Raw genomic sequence first — 23,045 nt, 5'->3', positions numbered from 1 at the left:
GGAAGTATACAAAAAGCTATCTCAGAGATTTCAGTTGTCAGTTTCCACTGTCAGGAACATAGTAAAGAAATGGAAGACCAACAGGGCAAAAGTGGCAGGCCAAGAAACATAGCAGAAGAAGGATGGTAAGAACAGTCAAAGACAAATCACAGGCCACCTCCAAACATAATCTTGCTGCAGATGGTGTCACTATCGTTCAACAATTCAGCAGACTTTGCACAAGGAAAACTTATACGGGAGAGTTATGCGGCCAAAGCCTTTTCTGCACACATGCCACAAACTGAGGCATGCAAAAGCACATTTGGAGAAGCCAGCTTGATTTTGGAATAAGGTGCTGTGGAACGATGAAATAAAGATTGAGTTGTTTGGTCATAACAAAGAGTGTTATGCGTGGCAGTGAAAGAACACACCATTCCAAATAAAACACTTGTTGTCCACCATATAATTTGGTGGAGGTTCCATCATGGTTGGGGCTGTGTGACGATTGCTGCTACTAGGAATCTTGTTAAAGGTGAGGGTCGCATGGATTCCACTCAATATCAGCAGATTCATGAGTTCAACAATGTTCAAGAATCAGTGACAAAGTTGAAATTATGCCGGGGATGGATATTTCAACAAGAAAAATGACCCATAATATATTATTGAACATCTTTCGGATGATTTAAAGCGGGCTGTCCATGCTCGGCGACCATCAAACCTAACTGAACTGGAGATGTTTTTTAAGGAGGAATGGTCCAAAATAACTTCATCCAGGATCCAGACACTCATTAGAAGCCATAGGAAGCGTCTAGAGGCTGTTATTTGGAAGATCTACTAAATATTGATGATTTTTCTGTTGGGGTGCCCAAATGTATGCATCTGTCAAATTTTGTTTTCAAGCACATTGCACATTTTCTGTTGATCCATAAATCTCACTTCACTTGTGAAATATTACTGTGTCCATCAATTATTTGATATATCAAACTGAAATAGTTGATCCAAACACCCAAAGGTTTAAGAAATAAAATAATTAAAATTATCAGGCATGCCCAAACCTTTTCATATGACTGTATCAGGCATGAGTTAGCATTTGCTGAGCTAACGGGTCGGATTGGCTTTCCTTAAAATAGGAAAAGTTACAATAGATCTCAAATGAGGAGGTAATATGTTCCAGGTGGTAGCACGGGTCCATTTAAACACTTAAATACAAACTTAAAAAAATAAAAAGTCAATGAAGTTAGCAAATTTTAAGATTTTACACTCGGGCCAAATATGACAAAGACAATTTTAACATTGGTTTTTTTTTTTTTTTAAATCAAGAATGGTTAATGCTCGGTTTTAAAGATTCTTTATTTATTTATTTATTTTTTTATGTTGACTGGTTGGTTTGGCAGTGAGTCAAAGAATAAGACAAATGTGAAAATATCATTAAATATAGAAACAACAATGCACATTCATGTTTTCTAATTATTATTGATCAGCCTAAGTATCTTTAGCCAAGTTTGCATTAAGCCTTTCACCAGCAGCACCAAAGTTTTCCCAACAATATGGATGACTGTGCTATTACATTACAATTGAAGACTAATATCCGGACTCACACCTGGAATATTAGGCATAAATAAACTAAAAAACAATGGGGCCTCAAAAGGTTCCTTGTTGAATTCCTGAAGAAATACCAGTTTTTATAAATAGAAATTTTAATACTCAATGACTATGAGAATTGTGAAAATATTAAATTCAGAAACAACAACACACATTACAATGTCAGATTGTATCTTACCATCTTAAAACCGTTAAGGTTAATTTCAAGCATTTCAAAAATCATTTACTATGACTTCAAAGTTTTCGTTTGTCTATTGATAAATATGAGACATCCAGCCACACTGTCACTTTCTCAAAGCTTAAAGCTTGAAATGGAGTTTAGACGAAAATTCAACTTGGAAGATTCACCTCTACTTCCGGCTCCGTCTAACTACTCCATTACGTTTTCCGCTCCAACCAATCAGCTTCTGGTCCGCATTCCTCTTCTGTGAGTGTAGGTATGCATGTGTGCAGTTACATGTACATATGTGGAGGTACATGTTTGTCTGTGTGTGTACATATGTATATGTATGTATGTGTGTATATATATATATATATATATATATGTATGTGTGTATGTGTATATATGCGTGTGGGTATTTATGCATGTGTATATATGCATGTATGTATGTGTATGTGTATGTATGTATATATGTGTAAATATATATATGTGTATATGTGTGTATATGTATATATATAGATAATTGTGTATATATATTTATTTATTAGTTTTTGGTTTGTGAATTCTGGATCAAAAACATAGATGTTAATTAGGAAGGTTACTCAGTTAATTTAAGTGCAATTAGAGGGAGAAGGGGTATTAAAAATAAGTTTTACTTCTTCATACCCCTTTTCAGACAATTTATATTAATTAATAATCAATGTCAGATCTCAGGTTAAATATACTGACATGTTTGCTAGTTGGAAAATGTTTATTTTACTGGTTGCTATTTGTGTTTAAGTTAATTTAATTTATTTGGAACTGGAAATTTAATTTAATGTTTACCAAACACTTTTTTGTATGGTATTTGGATATTTGTTTGTTTGTTATAAGCATTTCTGAAATTGATTTATTTACCGAAATCATTGTCCGAAATAAATTAAAAAAGAAAAAAAAAAAAGAAAAATCATCCCTCACCTTAAAAGACTTTCATACGTAGAATCTCCTGCTCATCCGCTGAGCTTCGACCCTCCTCCACGCCATCTCCATCATCTGGCTCCCTTATCTCCTCAGGCATCCACTCCACCACCATCAGCATCCATGTCTTCCACCGGGGTCCGAACTCCACGAGAAAACAAACATCATCTAATAAACTTCTCTAATTGCCATCTCTGTGTTCCTCTCATTTGTGAGTCTTTTTAGGTTGAATTTAGCTTATTGCAACTGCAGTGCAGTTTTTCCAGCGACAGCTGCACACATCTGTCTTGATGCCTTGGCCAAATGGCTTGTGGTTTTGGATATTAGATCGTTGCATCAGTGAACAAGTTTATATAATAGAGCTGAATGTGTTAAGTTGTTGAAATGTAATGAAATTTACATTTATTTGGCACTGAAGAAAACAATTTTGATAGCTAATGAAATTAAAACGCATTATCTGAAAAAATAAATAAAGCAAAATATATTTTTCATAGAAATTTTTAATGTCACTTTCGCTTAATATGTGCGGGCCCTTTAAGAGAAAGGTGTGACTGGGCGGTGACAGGTGAAGTAGTCAGGAAGTTGTCACATAAGTTAGGAAACAATAGATGTGAAGTCGTATCAGTGAAACGACAACATGAACGAAGGAGGAAAGTATGTTGGTAAGAATTACAAATCTATTTATATGCTTCGTCTAAACTTTAAACACGCTGTTTATGATTTGTTCAAATGACAGCTAAGCAGAATATATTGTGATGAGATTTCTTTAAATGCTTTGCGTGATCAATTGTCTGCTAAGCCTTTTTTTTTTTTTATTGCCAACCTTTGCAAGATAACTATGTATTTTATTTGACCGCAGACTGGCCTGACTGACGACATGAAACATTGGCTTACCATCAGTCTGTCTCTGGCAGGTAAAATCATTTATTCTCCTTTTTCGGTTTTTTCGTTTAAACAGCTCACACTAGTCTGAGCAGTTTCGGTAAAGTGTTTACTGTAAAAAAAAAAAAAAAAAAAAGTCATGAAAAATACACTGAGCGATTGAAAGTAGGAGCGCTGAAATATCCCTGGCACGTAAATAAAACAATTGCGTCTCCAACTCCTCAACCTGCTGGGCTGCATTCTTATCTGTGAACCAACCACCAGACTGACGTGATGCTTTTAGGGGATCCATTACTGGCTCGAAAATCTGTGTTCCAACTTAGAAATATGTCAACATTGACTTACAGGATAACCGTGGGCAATATAGGATGTAGTGCAAATTGTAAACACAGTAATACTTATATACTAGCCCTACTTTTGAAGTACTTGTTAACTTGACAAGGATAATTAGTAATGTACTGGTTCCTAAAGAACCCAAGAACTCAACTAGTCATTTGGTTCTTCATCCCACGTTTTACTATTATTAGCACCCCTGGAAATGATGTGTTTTATTGCAGTACCCCAAATATTGATCTGGAAATGTAGAAACATCCAACCTTCTTTATTTATTCAGTGGGAGAAATAAAACTCACATTAAGGAATAATTGTTTAAGCAAAACCATAATCTTTTTAGTATCCCTGCTATTAATACTTTGTTCAGCCGCCTTTAGCCCACAGGATGCACGTTGTTGGAGGACACCCGGAGAGGAAGCTTTAACCATTTCTCTTTGCACAATCCTTCTAGATCAGAAGTCTCTTATGCTCTCCTCAGCTCACCTTACAAGTTTTCTGTAGGAATTAGGTCCCATACTTTATGTTTGTGATAGTAGACATGTTTTCATTCCACCCAGATAACCTGTTAGTATGTAGATCAGGGGTTTCCGACTCCAGTCCTTGAGAGCTGCAGAAGCCCGGTAATGATCATTCATGATTCATTTGATCCAGGAGTGTTGGAACTTGATGTAGATTGTGTCTAATAGTGGTTATGGACTCCTGGTTACCCTAAAAGACCACTCAGCTGCTGTTCTCCAACATTGAGTTTTAGAGATTGTTTTTCAGCCTCCTTTACCACCCTTCTCACTTTGCCTAGTGGCAAAGTGAGAAGGGTGGCCTTGTTTGTCGCATTTGCTCTGACTCCAGACATTGTTTTCTGACCAATGGAAATCAACACCCATCTGCCTTACTTAAATGGCATAATCTCTTGTCTTTCCCCATTTAAAGAATGTTTTTTGTGTCACATCATGTTTATGCCACAGGCAACAGAGAAAATGCAAGTCATGGTTTATATATTAAATGTTCTTAGATGTGCTAATGTTCTTTATTGTTGACGGAAATGCTTCCTTTGCTTTTATTTGAATCGAAATTATGCCAATAAGCCTGGCAGCGGTTTTTCCAATACTAAATAAATTCAATTCAATTCAGTTTTATTTATATAGCGCCAATTTACAACACATGTTGTCTCAAGGCACTTCACAACAGTCAGGTACATACATTCCAATTAATCGTAACCATTGAACAGTGCAGTCGGAGTTAGCTATTTATTCAAATTGGACAAAAAGTTTTTCTATCTAAGGAAACCCAGCAGATTGCATCCAGTCAGTGACTTGCAGCATTCCCTCCTCCTGGATGAGCATGTAGAGACAGTGGATAGTCGCTGGCGTTGACTTTGCAGCAATCCCTCATACTGAGCATGCATGTAGCGACAGTGGAGAGGAAAAACTCCCTTTTAACAAGAAGAAACCTCCAGCAGAACCAGGCTCCGTATGAGCGGCCATCTGCCACGACCGACTGGGGGTTTGAGAGAACAGAGCAGAGACACAAAAAGAACAAAGAAGCACTGATCCAGAAGTACTTTCTATGGGAAGGAAAAGTAAATGTTGATGGATGTAGCTCCTTTAGTCGTTTCACCTAGAAAGAAAGAACAGATAAACTCTGAGCCAGTTTTCAAGGATAGAGTCTGAAAGAGAGCACATATAATTAGTTACAGTTAAGCTCAGTCAATTTCCATGTCTAGGAGAGAGAAAGGGTTAAACACTAAAAGACAGGGCCAAGTGGATCATCTGTAGAAGGTGAGCATTAAGTTGTTGCCAGCAGAAGCTTGGACGATTCCCCTCTCCAGAAAGGTGTCACAGGCAGACACAGAGTCAGGCCAGGTGTAGCTTCTAGGAAGAGAATAGAGAGAACAAAGTTAAAAGCTGAAATAACAGCAAATAATGCAAAATTGGAGAGTAGTGTGAGAATGTAGCGAAGAGGATGAAAGTGGTCGTTATGTCCTCCAGCAGCCTAAGCTTATAGCAGCATAACTACAGAGATAGTTTCAGTTCAGATTATTTAGTTAAATATAACATTAAAGGTGGTATTCTTCTTAAATTTCCAATGTAGTTTGGCATAAATATCCCAAAGAAACACAATCAGATGCACAAGAGAAATAAAATTAGAAAAACAACCACAAAGAGTCCACAAGGCAGCAAATACATGTCAAGTTTTATACAAAACCAATCCTAAGAGATTTAGCAACATCTCTAAGCCCGGTAAAAATCCTGCCTCTTCAAGTGTCTGTTTAATGATAAATAATTGTTCAACATGAAAAACAAGTTAAATAACAGTTTACAAGAATTGTATCAAAATTTTTTCAACATACATAAATAGATTGTTTCTCTCTAATGTGTAAAACAATCTGGAGTTTCTGACTGTTTTAGGGATTGAACTAATGCTCTTCTTAAAATAATTAATTATAATATCATTTTTAGAAATGTGCTGCATTGAGAGGATTAGAGAAAAAATCACAGTAATTATTAGAAGGCAAATAAGCAAGCTGCCACTTTTGTTTTTCCCAAGAAATAGTAGTAATATGTTTAACTGCTCTGTGCTTCATGTTTGTGTACCTAGGAAATGCAAAAATAAATAAATATCAGCAAATATAAATTTTTTAAGTGTTTTTGCTGTTGCAGTAAGATGAGCAAAGGAAATTATCTCCAGGAATGTAAACTATATTTTATTTTGTTCATTAGCTAAGGGCTGTTGTTCATGCATAACCAATAATAATTGAAGTAATAATTAGCAGCATTTCCAAAGTATTAAATACACATTTGGCTGCTGTGTAAAGATCCTACAAAACGGCCATCCAAGCAGAAATGTTTACAAAACCAAATTTTCCTCTGCTGCGCCTCATAGGTGGTTTTCTGGATGAATCAGAGATATAAACCTTTGGGCAAACAAAAAAAATTGTTGAAGCTGACGGGATCGATGGTCAGGATAAAACTGAATTCTCTTTGGATCAACAAAGAAAATCCTAAAGCTCAGCCACAAAATATCAAGTTGTTTCTTGCTATTACATAAACTCTGCTTTGCAGTCATCAACAGCAGTTGGCAACCTGGCTTACAATTTAAGGGTTACTTTTTGAGTTGGTTAAAAATTAACAAAATTACTTTTTAATTATTTTCACCTGACTGTTGATCAGTTTTCTGGTATTTGTAAAAAGATTCCCAACAGGCCATTAAAGCAACACTGAAGTGCGGCTTTTCACATGGGTGTTTCTGTCATGACTCAGTCTTTGGAAATGCAACAAATGGCATAAGTATTTTACCCTTTTGTTTATAACTAACTCAAGTAACTAAGCTTGCTGTGTATATTTTTTCCTGTAAAGGTTGTGCAATAGCAGTCCAGCGAGACTGACCATGTTATTCACTGACCAGACTGCTCTTACGTTGTTTTATGTGTCTGTTAGAAAGGCGCCACTGTTTCAGGTGGGTTTTTCCAGCCTAAACATGTGATGCTGTATAACCATAAATACCTAAACTAAATAATAAATAATCTTCAGCTTGTTGCTGCACAGAACATTGCAAAACATTTCCAGTACCTTGCAAAAGTATTCCCATTCCTTGAACATTTTTCAGATTTTTACTTGAATGTATTTATTGCACGGTGGCGCAGTTGGTAGCATGGTTGCCTTGCAGCAAGAAGGTCCTGGGTTCGATTCCTGGCCAGGGGTCTTTCTGCATGGAGTTTGCATGTTCTCCCCGTGCATGCGTGGGTTCTCACCGGGTACTCTGGCTTCCTCCCACAGTCCAAAGACATGCCTGTTAGGTTAATTGGTAACTCTAAATTGCCCTTAGGTGTATGAATGAGTGTGTGTATGGTTGTTTGTGTGTTGCCCTGCGATGGACTGGCGACCTGTCCAGGGTGTACCCCGCCTCTCGCCCATAGACTGCTGGAGATAGGCACCAGCTCCCCTGCGACCCCCTATGGAATAAGCGGTAGAAAATGACTGACTGACTGACTGTATTTATTGGGATTTTATTTAATGTGAAAACACAAAGAAGTGCATAATTGTTAGGTGAAAGGAAAGGGAAAGATGTTTTTCAACTTTGTGGTTTTACAAATGCAAATGTTTCCCCTGGTCATCCATCTTTTTCTGCAATTACAGCTGGAAGACTGTTCAAGCTGGGTTTACGTCTCTACCAGCTTTGCACGTCAAGTGACATAACTGAAATGCAGACAGATTAAAAGGAGAGTGTCTGTAAAAAGCACTTTTCAAGTATTGTCGTAGATTGTTTCAGCTTGGTTCTGGCTGTATGTTTAGTCTCATTGTTCTGCTAGAAGGCGAACCTCTGGCCTCGCCCCAAATGTGTTTTGGCCTCCAACAGGTTTTCTACCAGGATTTTAATTTGCCTCAGTCCATCCACTCAGCCTCCCTGTTCCTGCTGAAGAAAAGCATCTCCACAGCATGATGATGAAGCCACCATGCTTCATAAGGATTAAACACATGTAGACTCTATTTACTGATTAGGTGACTTCTAAAGGAAAATGGTTACATATGAGAGATATCAAAGTAGCTGGTCCTTGTCTTTCCACCATAAAAGCATATATTACTTTGTATTGTTTTATCACTTGAAGTCTCAGCAAAATACATAAACGTCTGTGAGAATATTAATACTTTCACAAGGCACATATGGTTGCACCTGGGGCTGTGCTCTTCTCCTTGATTCTCACCTGTATATGAATATGCAAACTGTGAGATTTTGCTGAAGCTTCTTTTAGGCTGTAGAGGACCTTTTTTTTCCCTATGCAAATAAAGTTTGTTCCATCTCTGTTTTTATATCAACCGTGATAAAAGTTTTTTAAAGTTTTTAAACTCTGACAAAAGTTTTAGGATTATTTTTTGCATCAAATTCCACATTGGTCTTACCGGTTTTTGGTTTTCATCCACATAAAATGAAGCTTTCTTTGCATCAAAGAACAGCAGAAACTGCAGGGTTGTCTAAAAAAACATGACTGGACACCTTATCGTGCCATGGACTAAAACATTTTGACGGTGTACTCAAGGCACTCCTCACACATTTGACCTCTAGTAATGTTACTGATGTGCTCCATCAAGCCACATGGAGGAAGTGAAACCAAATGGGTGGTGATGTTGTGTTCAGGGTGATGAGCAGTGGTACTCTTTCTTCACCCAAAGCATGTTGCATGTTTCATTTTCGTTTTATCTGTGCAGAGCACCTACTTCCCCATGTTTGCTTGCTGTGTCCCCTGCATGGCTTGTAGTAAACTACAAATGGGACTTGTTATGGTTTACTTTCAACAAGTTTGTGGTTGTAACATGACTTCTACCTTTTCTTCTTTTGGGAGCTAAATATGAGAAAGATTAATAAGTTATGACAGAGACTGTATGTTGCTGGCAGTCTAAAAACAATAATTCTTTGCTACAGAGGGGGACAATTTTAATGTCCATCAATTTTTTTTTTTTGCCAAGAAGACAGAAAAATAAGGTTTTAGCTTACATTATTGCAGGCTAAAAATAAAAAAAAAATGTCGTGAAGCTGGTAAACACCTACAATCCAAACAAGATGGAGAAAAGGTGAGGAAGGACAAATGGCACATTTTTGTGTCTAAAGCTTTCAGAGCCTCAACTGTGAATTTTCAGCAGAGTGAAAAGATACATTTAAATGATATTAGTAATGCAAAAATATTATTTTACAAAATAAATGACCCAAAATTATTATTAACCGGCAGTGAGCAGCTCAAAGTGGGGGAGGGTCAGTGCTACATTACGCTTCAAACAACCAGAGAAAATTCAAGATGATGTGACACTTTCTCTTGCTTTTCTTTGAAAGGACTTTAAACCATAGGAATGTTATGATCAATTTTATTCATACCTTGATTTCAGCCAGGCCTGCTCCTGGTGAAGTTGTGTAAAATGCATAAAAAAAACCATAATTTTGTCATTCCAGAAGCATAATCGGGAACCATTCTTTAAATCTTACCTTTTAAACTGAGTAAAATTTTTCAGCAAAGGAAACAAATTCCCACTGAGTAAGATATTTGTTTTGTTTGTTTACAAACTCACCAGTGCCACAATGATTGGCACCTCAAACAATTTTTCTAAAATATAAGTGAAGCATTTTAAAAAAAAACAAATTCTTTATTTTATGTCAATTAGTCAAGGAATTTAGTAATTAGTGATCCATAACTTTTCTGTTTTCCTGAGGGCTGAAACCATTCATTGTTGCAAAGATGGTTTAAAAAAAAAAGTGAAAAGTTTACCGTTAGAGAGCTTTAGCATTTTCTACAGTGGAAGATTTTGCAACTGCATTTAAAGGTAAATGTATTTTAAAAGTGGCGAGGGAAGAATTTGTTATTCACTTTTCATCCCATCATGTCATTTAACTTAAAAATGTGAACCTAAGATGTGAACAGGTTTGTGTGTAATTTCTTGAGGAAAGTAGGCAAATAACTAGCTCAGGTGCTATTTTACATATTCTTTTAAAAGCTGAGTATCTGTCACCACAACTTGTACTTCATGTAGTAATACTTTAGATGCAGCACCACCTGGTGGTGTTTTTTTAATTTACCTAAATAATGATTGATTCCACCTTTTCTGTACTTTGTCTATCATTTGCGTAATATCATCCTGTTACTTCTTAAAAATTTCATTGAATAAGTCTTTTATTTTTCTTTTAGTTCTCCTCTCTGCTAAAGTTCTGGCACAGAATCCGGTGCCAATCAAGTTCACAACCGATCTGGTGCAGGTCCAAACAGGCAGTGAGATTCAGTTCACAGTGGAGACTGTGTCTGACGTCTTCTCCATGTCATGGACGTACCAAACTGGAAACATTCTGGGTTTGTGGACTCAGACAGGCTTCTCTGACAACAGCGTGCCCCAGTTCCAAGGCAGAATCACCATCAGTGCCACCCAGCTTCGAATCAGAGCCTCTCAGCTCAAGGATGCAGGGTCTTACACAGTGGAGGTGGTGCCTAGCGCTTCCACAGGCCTGGCTAAAAACTCCAAAGCAGTGCAGCTGAAGGTGTTTGGTAAGAAAAGAAGAATCTGTAACAGAAATACAGAATGAGTGTGGGTGGTGTATGTTAGAAATGGTAAAGCTGAGGAGACTGAGGATTTTAGGGGATGTGAATTAGTCTGGGAGGTGTAATGAAATTAGTGGCCCATAGACTGCAAGGTAAGAGTAATGAAAAAGGAGGATGGGATGAAACGAGTAGCTACAGGCTTTATGCCAATTAAAGCCCATTTGATATGCTGAGCTCATGCTTTTAGATGGCTGATACCATCTAAAAGCAGTGCTGCATGTAGAGACAGTAGATATGTATTTGCATTAATTTATATTCAGTACTGTAATGGAGCCTGAACAGCTGAGTGTCTCTTTATTTTCAGCCCACACTGGAAGATGACGCACAGTCTCGCTCATTCCTCTCCCCTCTCAGCAATACTAGGATGAACGGATAACCAAATTATCTGAAGCACTAGTCTGTTCTCGCTGAAAGGTCAGATTTTTCCAAACCAGTCCTAGAACAGGGCTCAAAACATCCTGCTTACTCACTTGATGCTCTTTAAAATCAGAGGCTGCTTAAATCCTGAAATATGAAATCCTCCTGCTGAGTCATACTTAGCCGGATGCTCTGAGAAAGTAATTAGGGCTGTTTAGTAGTGGCTCTAATGTTTTTGTTTGTTTGCTGTTGCTGCCACGGTTCCTTTACTCTCGGTGCTCCATCGTCCATCCATACGCCCCCTCTTCTCCCCGTCCAATTATTTAACATAGGCAGTCTGCCAGGAGGCATCTTGGCTACCACCCGCATCGTCTGCCCTCTTATTCACCATCTGTGCTTCTATCTGAACGCTGTCCCTTCTCAACCCTTTCGTGCTTTGATTACAACAAATTATCCTCAGCAGAAACAGCAAACTGCTCTCTATTGTTCCATAGCTCTGACTTTTGAAATGTGCTCTCAAGCTGCAAGTCTGTACTGTTCTGTTCTATTGAGCTGTTAGGTAAAATGCTTGTGTTCTGTTTGCAGACCCAGTAGTCGGGGTGATTCTGTCTCTTCCTTCACTGCCAGTGGAGGAGAAAAACATGTCTCTGAGTTGCACATGGACCAGTGGGACTGAGGTAACTGCCCAGTGGGGCAAAGACGGCGTAACCATCACACCCAGTTCCAGAATCACCATCTCCGGTGGGTCTTTGGTAATCAACCCAGCCAGTCGGGATGATACTGGGGTGTACACTTGCACTGCCAGCAACAGTATCAGCGCACAGTCTTCCTCAAAGAGCCTTACAGTCTACTGTGAGTTTACACTAACCAAGACAAGAGGCGGCTAATCTGCTGTGACCACAACAAATGGCTGAGGCTTATCTTCCTATCCACATTGCAGTACACGCTTCGTGCTGAATTACACCAAATTGCACAAGACGTCCTTCCAGAAGCTCACAGTGTTGCTTCTGGCTTTGTCCTGATCTCATCATTAATTCTGATATGATGCTCTTACAGCAGAATCTCACACTGCTGTTCTTACGCACTGCATTATTGTCCTTTTTCAATCAAAAAAACAATCCTTTTAACTAAAAGAAAAAAAAAAGAAAAGGCCAAAATCATTTCAGGTTCGGCAAATGGAAGGGAAAAAAAATTGAGTGTCTTTATTTTTCCCGCCGTGCAGAAAAAAATCTTTGAGCAGAATTGGTTGCAGAGAGAATGTGATTTAACTGATCACCAGGCTGCCTGCTTCCTGCTGCCTGATTATAACCTATAAATCTTGTGCAGCGAATAATAATTTTCAACCTCAGTGCATTTCCTATTTTGTTTCTTATTTTTAAGGAATTGTTTAGGCTATAATTTATCAACAAAGTTATGGAAAATGCCCTTTACCTGATTGATGGCACCTTAAAAATAGTTTATTTTAGAGTTGGGTCAGGATATTTTGCATGGACAATAGGTTATACCTTCTCAAGGGTTCTTTCGCATCTTTCGTTTGGACATTTTCTGCATCATTCCTTTTTGAGATTGAAAGTTTGCCTAAGATTGCAACCATGTGCCTTCAGAACTCACTTAATTAGTAAATTAATTAGTAAATTGTGTCATTTAATAGGAAAAAAGCAACAAAATCTTATTTAAGGTTTGCTATTATCTATTTGAGAACACAAACGTACAATGTGGAAGAAGGTGGTTTAGTGTGACAAAGTTGAACCTGCATGCATAATGCTACATGCATAATGCTACATGCAGTGAGAAATGATCACTGCACATCACCCTGAAAATACAATACCGTGGTAAAACATAGTGGTGGCAGCATCCTGCTGAGGATGTGCTTCTCTTCAGCAGGGAAGGCGCAGCTGGTCAGTGTTAATTGGAAAGATGGCCAGAGAAGAAAACTTGTTAGAGGTTGTAAACTGCTTGAGGTTGGAAATCTACAATCCAGCAATGACCCTAAACATAAGCTACAATGATTTAGATCAAAGCATATTTATGTGTGTGAATGACCCAGTCAAAGTTCAGACCGAAATCCAATTAAAGTTTTGTAGCAAGAGTTGAACACGGATGTTCGCAAAAACTCTCTATGCAATCTGACTGAACTTGAGCTATTTTGCATAGAATGAGCAGAAAATTCAGTTTCTAGTTGTGCAAAGCTGGTAGAGACATAACCAAAAGACTTGCTGCTGTAATTGTGCTGAACAGTTTTGTTCTACAAAGAATGGTTTCAGATGGACTTAATAGATATGAACACCACACTTTTCAGGTTTTCCATTTGTGATTAATGTTTTTCAGTTTCCTCCAATTTCACAATTATACTGTTCAGTCTCATAAAATCCTAAAAAGATGCATTGAAGTTTGTGGTTTTAAGAGTAGGAAAAGTTGAAGGAATACTACTTTGTGAGTCGCTCCATTTTCAGCAAACATAGTTTTCTTTCTGAAATATGTCATTTAAACAGACAATCTCCCAGTTTTAGTGGAAACTGGCTTGTCTACTACTTTAATTAAAACAGTTTTACTGCGGAGACAGATTTGATTTTTGTATCAAATCTTGACATACTCCCACTGTCCCGTTGTTGGTAAGACCTGCCTCGTGGCTAACATTAACTCTGCATTGTGCAAACGTTCTGTTATTCTCATCTCATTATTTCACATCAAGTTGCAAAAACATCTCTGGGACAACTCAAAGAAAGGGTGTGCATGCTGAAAGAGAGACGTAGAACACCTGTTTTGGTTTTGAAATTGTAGAAAGGTGCTTGAAGACATAATAAAAAATACATTTGTTTTATGATGAATCTCAGTTATGTCAGACAACGGAAAGCTTGACAAGATTTCTGAATACACAACACTGATATAACACATAACACCTTGGAGCACCAGATAACCAAACGGTGTCTTCTCTGCCTTGACTCCTTTTCTTAGTCACTGTGCAGGATTTAAAAATGGAAAATATTCCCTAACTGCACCTTAGACTCCACAGCAAATACAATGTTTAAATTCTGAAACAAAACACAAAGAGCCTGTCTCTTTCTCATTAGCTGAGCAAGATCAAAGAAGGTTAACCACAGTGATTAAGACTAATGAGGTAACTAAAGGCCGAAACTTACACAGTAATTCCCCCTTTAGTAGGACATGTAATTTGTCAATCAGTGCAGCTTTTGAATCATGCCTTCTGATCATAACTAACCAGATGGACCCGTCACCCCCATTTTGACTGTCGACTCACCTAAAGAGTGCATTGGTGGAGGGGACGTGTTGGTGGGAAAGACAGTGCGTCTCACCTGCACGTCTGTCTCGCTGCCCCCTGCCACCTTCTCATGGGAACGTGATGGACAGACTGTCTCATCTGGTGCATCGAACAGCGGGGTGCTCAGCCTCCAGACCTTCTCGACTAAGGATAGCGGCCGGTATGTGTGCATGGCCACGAACAGCATCACCAGGGGCACGTCGGCACAGGGCTACAACATGACCGTTGTGGGTGAGTTATGGTGAATGGTTGCCTCTATGTGATCGATGATGACCACAGTTGGTTTTAGAATTTGCTGCTGTATCCATCTTCGCGATAGGAGAGGCATAGAATGCATCCTGGGAGATTGATCTGCTGAGATAGTGGTCAAAGTCATTCAGTGACTCAGCCCTTTTGCTTCTTTTCTGCTTTTGCTTCCTTCTGTATTTATTTCCTCCCCGTGACTGTCTTTCCTCTGTTTCAGATGTTTGTTTTGATGGAGGGGAAGTTGCGGGGATTGTGATTGGTTCTTTCCTGGGCCTCCTAATCATTGTGCTCCTCATTTTGCTCCTCATCTGTCTTGTGCGAAGAAGGAGAGGTAAGTCTGCCGTTAGATGGGCAATTTGCCGTTTTTTTAATGTTCATTCCGAAAGTAACAAGCATTTTCTTGCCCTAAGATTAAAATATTTTGTTATTACAGCACAGGAACAGCAAAGAAATGTTGCGCTTGTTCAGAAGACAGATCCAATCCGAAGACCTCTTGTAAGCCACCATAAAGTTTACTCATGATTCACTATTGATTTTGTTTTTATGCCATGATGCTGCCGAAGGCTCATACACAAATTGACCCTATCTTTCTTTTGCTCTCTCTTCCATGCCCTTATTTATCACCTGCTCACTTCAAGCCTCCAGATTCTCAAACTAATGGCGTAAGGAATTTAGATCAAGGTCTCCAGCCTCCGCTCCATCAGATGAGCAGGCAAGCAAGCCAACCTGAGCACTTAATCACAAACAACCTTGAACGCCGGGCAAACCCACAGGCGCTGCCTCTGAATGGGTTGCCGGATGTTGACATGCAGCAAAATAATAGCCGCACCCACACAAACCCACTTCCAGAAAACATAGCTCGAAACGTTACTTCATACCCAGACAATGGCTTCGGCAACCCGGCTTTCACGCACATGAATTCTCAGAATGCAAGCATTCCTCCAAACACGCAGCAGCAGCAAAATCCAAATCCAAATGTTTTGATTCAGACCATGCCTGGGCAGGGTGGCAACCAGCCTCCAGCTGTTCAAGTCAGCCTCAACACGCTACCAAATTCTAATATCCCAAATAACAGTGCTCAAATGCCTACTATTAATGTCAACCTCAATCCTTATCCATCCAGCGGTCCACAAGCTCTGCAAGAAAGCTCTTTTCCTCCTAATAATCAAGGCTTCAATGGCGTTCCACAAATGCAAAACAACCTCAGAGATACAAGGCAATCAAACCCTGCAACACAAAGCAGACAATCCTATCCAGATAACCATAGAATGAATGGCCATACTAACCCAAATTTTCAAGGTGAACATGAACTTATTCCAACTGGATATACGCATTTTAACAATAATGTCACATCTCAGCGAAATGAAAACACAGAGACCTATCAGCACGACCCAGAGCCTCATAGGAGACCAGACAGAGAGTCAAGACAGCATGAGTTGATGCCGAGATCCAGGCAGAGACAGAGCTCATGGGATCTTCTCAGAGGAACACCAGCATACCCTAGTGGGACACCTCAAAGAGCACAAATACAACCTGATTCAGATTATAGTGCAGAGTACACAGTCCATCCTCCCATACGGACATTAAACAGAATGCCTCATCAGAGCCAAACAGTTACCCGGCGTAGAACTCCACCGAGACATGATCCACACTCAGAGGATAGTCAGACCCAGACCTATCCTGCTGATGATCATCATCCAAATGCTATCAGTGTTACACTCCCTGAGCGCTCACAGCGCACACACAGAAGCCCCCGAACAGACAGAGAAAGGGCTCAGCGAGACATCAGAGGTAGCCAGACTGCCCTCAGGCAAGATACGACTCACAGCAATAACCCCCAGGCATTGCCTCTCGTGAGCCAGCAGGCCTCTGTTGGCCACACTGCTGTGTCACAAGGACCTGTAACACAACAAGGACTGACTACACGGCAGGGCACAGATTCAAGAGCTTTGGCTGATCCTAATCACCTTCAACAGTCCCACATGGCACAGCTACACATAGCTGCACCAGCCCAAACACGGCTAGGTCAGACCACACACACACAGCCTGTCAGGCATGGTGCCATTCAACCTCGTCAGGGGGTTGTCGATCCAGTCCCTGTGCCTCCTGCCCAGCCTAATCCCAGTAACCTAACCCAGGCTGCACTAAAAGCCCACACTGAGAGGACTCAAGTATTTCAGAATCGTGGACAGCAAACACAGGCGGCTCTGATTCACTCTGGCACACTGCAGACTCAAGCTCCTGCTGCGGGAGGTCGGCAGCAACCTCCTCCTCCTCCTCCTCCTATCCCCCTGGCACAGTTTCAAACCCTCCCCAAGGCACATACCCAGCACAAATCCCCAACAAGGGTTCCACAGCCCCAGAGACAGAACATGCCAACAGCTCACCGACACCATGGTGCACCTCGGCACACCACCATGATGCCCCACAACCATCACAACCATCCTGGGCACGTGCATGCAGCTACACACAAGCACGGTCATGTGCAACCCCGTGGCCATGGGCACCCTGCCCATGTTGCTGCATGGCAGGTGAGTGTACATAAGAATGGCAAGCAGCAGATGCCATACGGTTAATGATACTGTTATTTTCTCCAGCAGATGCTTGCTGTTTCTGTGTTATTATTAGCCTCTTTTAACATTCTTCTTAACAGTTTGTGTTTTTTCTCTGTCCTTTTTATCTCTGTTATATGAAAACACATTTTAACTTGCAGTGCTTTGCAAAAGTTTAATTTTGTTACCTGTCAATTTTGTGACATTCTAGCCACAAACTCCATTGTATTTTATTAGTTTCTTTAGATGAACACAAAGCAGCCTTAATTGTAAAATGTGAGCAACAACTGATGTGATTTTTGTGAACTTTTTACAAATGAAAAGTCTGGCATGTAAATGAATTCATCCCTGTTAGGGGTATATCCCAACCAGCTTTGCACATTAAGAGACACAACTTTTCCCCTGTTCTTCTATGCAAAATACCTTAATCCCTGTCAGATCTGACTGAGAGCATCTGTTTGTGTAAACAGCAACTTTCTTAGCACAGATTTCTAATATTATTTACACATGGCTTTGAGTAGACCACTCGAATGGATGAATATGCTTTAATCTAAACAACGTGATTATATCTTTGCCTGTATGACTTTTGTTGCTGCTGCTAGAAGATGAACCTCAGTTCCAGTCTCATCTTGTGCTGTCTCAAATAACTTTTTTTCCAAGATTTTTTACCAGCTTTCCTCTCCCTACTAGAAAATGCTATACCCACAGCATTATGCTGTCCCTACCATAGTTATGGTGGGACTGATTTGATTATTATGGCGTGTAGAAATAGTTCCAATGTGCATGTAGGGCATAAAGTGCTGTTATCTAACCAAAGTGCTTTCTTCCACATGTTTGTTGGTTCCCCTACAAGGTTTGTGGCAAACTTTAAGCATGTCTTTTTGCCAACAATAACTTTATTCTAAACACTCTTCCATAAAGGTCAAACTTGTGGACTACACAAATAATAAATATTTTTTTTAAAGCTGTGGATCTCTGGAATTCCTCCAAGACACCATACATGTGTTGGCTGTTTCTATAATTAATGCGGCTCTCGCCTGGCCTGACAGTTTTCTATGGACGACCATGTTTTGTCGGGTTCCTTGCCATGATGCAATTTGTTTATTAATGTTCTCAAACAAACCTCAGAGATCTTCACAGAACAGCTGAATTTATATTGCTTTTCAATTATACACAAGTAGACTTTGTTTAGGTGATTTCTTGAGGTAATTTGGGCCACTTGGATTTTATTAATGGATATAGGAGTAAAGGTGCCTGAAAATACATTTAGACCACATTTTTCTGAATTTTATTTATAAAACATCTTGACGTAATTGTTGTCTTTCTTTCGCTTCACATTTATGCACTACTGTATAAAACACATGGAAGCTTTTGGTTGTAGTGTGAAAAATATACAAAAACAAGTGGTGTGAATACTTTTGCAAGGCACTGCATGTCTTTCACACTCATCTTGATGCTAAAAAAATGTCCTTACTCTGTTGTGAGACTAGTTTATGGAGGTAGCTGTGTGACTGCTGCCTTCTCTGCATGACATGTTGCCAATGAGGGCCTTGTTGTGTCTTTCCAGCAACAAGCCCACAGAGGAAGACCAAGATGATGACAGATGTCAGCAGACGAGGCTCTACAACTGTCCCGCGTGCGCTGTCGCAAACAAACAGCTGACAGACATGATCTAATATTCCACCAAGCAGGATAGACTCCACAGATTCTGCTTTCCAAAAAGGTTGTCATTCTCTGGATGTCAGTGCAAAATTCAGTTTTCCTGCAAAAGAAGTGAACACATCGTCCATGGGGGATAATAAGTTGTCAGTATAATGCTTTAAAAAAAAAGAAAAGAAATATATATTCCCATTGAGAATTTTACTAGATTAAATTATCTGAATGATGCTAAAGTTATTCTAACTAAAAAGTTGCACACGAAGCATCTCTCCCTGTTCCACATCCCCACATGCATTGTGCTGTTTTCACTCCCAGCTCACCGGTCATATATCAAGGTTGGCTCAGAGTCTCCTCAAAAAAAGTTTAATGATCAATGGCTCCTGACCATGTTCACATTTTACCATCCATTCATCAACACAACTAAACAATATTCCTGTGATAGATTGCACAAGAAGCACTTGCTTGAATATCTGTGAGCACCTGAGCCAGCAACGGTAAATGGAAAAGGGACCCCGGCACAAGATGGACTCGAGTGCTGGGAGTGGTGACCGTTATGAAAGAAGAAATTAGCATTAGGGTTGGGCTTGACTCACACTGAGCTATTTATTTTGTGCCTTCTGTTAGCGGATGCCTCTTCTGACACTTCTCAATTAAGAGGATTCGCCTCACTGCTGCTCGGAAATAACGCTCAGCTTCATAAGGAGGGGGATCCCGAGAACGGATGGGAGCTTATTAATTAAATGCTTTTATGTGACTTAAATGGCTCGGAAAATAATCACACTCAAGCATGAATGAGGTCAGCGGAAAGACCTGAACTGTTTCGTTTTTCTGCTGAAAATGCAGGGTTATCATTTTACTGGGTCATGGAGATATATTTTTTATGTATTTATTTATAATGGTTATATATTCTTAGATGAAGGGTTAATGGTTATATTTTCTAAGATGAAGGGTGTTGTTGTGGATTAATGATTTAGAAAAGACCAACTGATCCCAGAAATTTTAAAGATAAAGTAGACTGCATTGTGTATTTCTCTTACCTGGTACAATTATTTGATCCAAAACATTGTGAGAAGGGCATAAACAAAGTCAAAACCATATGATGCTGTAAATGGTTCTTATCACTCCCCTGTTTAAAAGGTCCCCATCGGAATCCAGGTGTATGTAATGTTTATATAAAGCTACAGAAAGTTCTCAAATGTGTAGTTTGAGTATAAATGAAGTGAGTTCTTTCAAGAAGTCATGAGCAGTCAGTATTTTACCAGCTGTAGACAGCTTTCTAAATTGTCTGAGTATTAATTTTCATGAGACTCAAGCACAGCTGATCACAGTAGAGCCAAAACTAAAGGATTTTAACAAATCAAATCATAAACATTTCATAGCTGTAATGGTAAATACAATGTTTACTTTCTTTGCTTTTGGGCTTGATTGGAATCTGGTAAATTCACTTTCTTAAATACCTCAGACCTGTATCAGCTACAAACAAAAAATCTGATTAGGACATCCCTAGTATCAGATGACTAAGTTTATCTGGCCAAAGACGATACATGATGGAAATGTAATGGGATAGATTTTTACAGTGTTTGATAACACGTATGTCAAATAAAACATTATTAGTGGCAGACTGCAGACTAATATGCTCCTAAATAAATACCCTCTAGTTTAAATTTAGGTGTAAAAGTTTATTAAACAGGTAGGTAAGTTTTTGAATTGGAGTTGTTTTAAGATGGCTCAGATCTACTCTGGAGTTGGCTAGCATTATGTAGCTAAACTCTCTGTGAGAGCTAATCTCTGTTACACAAATGTGAAGTAATTTAGAAAGCTTTCCAATGCGGGTAAGATAGTGGCTGCTTATAAGTACTGGATTTAACCCTACTTGGAAAAAATCTGACCTCTCAAGTTACAGATCAAATAACAAAAAAGCACAAGGCCAAAATTAGTTTTTTTTTTTTTTTGCTGGCCATGTAAAGAAGGAAAACAGGAGCCTGAATGATCCTGGTTTCTTAATTAAACAGCATAAATGAAACAACTCTTTGACTAAAGCTGCAACTCAATGTGCACTTATTTACAACCTTGTAATGCCTGGTTATCTTAAATGATCCTTCTAACTAGCCCATAGAGTTGCAGGATGCTACAGGTGCCTTAGTTCTGTTACTCTTTGTGGGGAGCTTGTACAATGCCTGGGGGGTTTGAGATATTTTTTGTTTTAATAAAGAGGTTTATCACTTGTGTTTGAATTTTAAGGAATTACTGTCTTCCCAGTGGAGTCTCTCATCTGGTCTATTCACAGGAGATTTGCACTTCCAAAAATATTTTATTTAGCTCTTTACAAAGGGAATACAACCTGCCAAATTTATTTTTCATTTTCAGCACAAACAAAAAAGAAAAAAGAAAAACAAAAACATGTCAAACATGCAGACAAGTCAGTCCACAAACCCATAAACCATCTATTTATTCTGAAGCTCTTCTGAATCACAGAGCTGTCTGCAGCCGGAGTGTATTACTGCTCACTGTGTGTGTGTATAGTGATAATTATTCCTGGTGCTTGTGTACACAGAGTGCTTGTTGTTCAGATGAATCTGCCTCCTTCGTCTTGTAGAGATACTGAGCGTGCGTTTGAATCACGGCTCCATCCGTCTCCCAATCCCTTTCTCCCACTTTTACATCACCTCTGATGAAAAGTCCTGCTGCTCACTATCGGAGACACTTCACGGTATACTAGCACTGTAATGAGTGAAGATGGAGTGCATTGGAGTACCTGTACAAGAATAGCTTGGAGCATTGCCTGCCACGTCCAGACGGAAGCAGTGATTTATGTAAAGTTTGCTGCAGTTTAACAAATAAGGTCCTTTGTATTATATCCTGCGCCTACTGTCTTTGGAATGAAAAGTGTTGTTTATTGCCTAAACAATTCAAATGAAATTGCATGATATTTTGTTGTGAAAAACAACACGGTAAACCTCAGAACCTGATGTGACGACCTTCTCTGGGGCAATTTACATGCAAATCTGCTCATGTTGCCCCAGTGCACTGATTTACTGTGATTGATTTACTAAGACAACCACAAGTATAGTAAATGTTTGCGGATCCCTCTGGAGATAGAAATTAAAAGGGAAACATAACTCAAGGGCTATGTAGTAAAATAAGGCTTTTTTTTGGATTGATGAAGGCTGGTTTTTGCATATGTCAAATGGTAAACATTCCCACTTGAAAATCTGGTAAGCGTGTTTCACATCTGCTGAAGTAACTCAAAAGACTGTAGTGATTTTTTTACACTGCAAGCTGTCTAATAAAATCCTTAACTAAATTTAATTTAAAGTTACCCCAGTTCTGCAGAAGCAAAATATCTTTGAAATTGGATGTGTTTTCATAGTTTGGAAATGGTGCAGAAGCAACAATAAAGCCATAATGTAATTTATTCTCATTAACAATTTAACACATTAAATAAATAAAACCATGACATTTATTTGTTTCACTCCCAACAGTTGTGGGGATTTTCTTCACCACATGAAGTGTTTTTTGTTATTTTTTAAAGAAATACAGTGTTTGCATATATTGTGTTTTTGGTTCTCCCTTATTGCCATTCTCCTCATTCTAACACTTGTTCAGTTAACACAATTAGCAAAGCAGCCAGTCATATGAAAGCAATTTAAAACAGTTGGATATCTAAATGTGATTAAGACAGCTCGCTGAAATTCAAACTGAGCATCGGAATGAGGAAGAAAGGGGATTTAAGTGACTTTGAACGTTGCCAGACAGGCTGGTGTGAGTATTTCAGAGACTGCTAATATTCTGGGATTGTCACGCATATCCATCTCTGAGCTTTACAGAAAATGTTTTGTAAAAGAAAATATCCAGTGAGTGGAAGTTGTGTAGACAACAATGCCTTTTTGATGTCAGACGAAAATGGTCTGACTTTTAAGTTGATTAAAAAGGCTGCAGTATCTCAAATAACCACTTGTTACAACG

General features: G+C 39.1%; 1 protein-coding gene across 1 annotated transcript; it reads left to right on the top strand.

The window, feature by feature from the left end:
* Positions 1–3,283: 3,283 nt before the first annotated feature.
* si:dkeyp-97a10.3 lies at positions 3,284–21,313 on the top strand. Its single transcript, XM_047361929.1, has 9 exons — positions 3,284–3,360; positions 3,558–3,612; positions 10,581–10,931; positions 11,928–12,194; positions 14,566–14,853; positions 15,086–15,199; positions 15,302–15,363; positions 15,507–17,399; positions 18,988–21,313. Exons 1-9 carry the CDS (start codon positions 3,355–3,357, stop codon positions 19,015–19,017), a joined length of 3,066 nt encoding a protein of 1,021 aa, XP_047217885.1. The 5' UTR covers positions 3,284–3,354; the 3' UTR covers positions 19,018–21,313.
* Positions 21,314–23,045: the final 1,732 nt, after the last annotated feature.

Source organism: Girardinichthys multiradiatus, chromosome 3 (assembly GCF_021462225.1).
Source record: "Girardinichthys multiradiatus isolate DD_20200921_A chromosome 3, DD_fGirMul_XY1, whole genome shotgun sequence".
NCBI classification, from domain to species: Eukaryota; Metazoa; Chordata; class Actinopteri; order Cyprinodontiformes; family Goodeidae; genus Girardinichthys; species Girardinichthys multiradiatus.
This window is presented reverse-complemented; position numbering and strand designations above follow the sequence as displayed.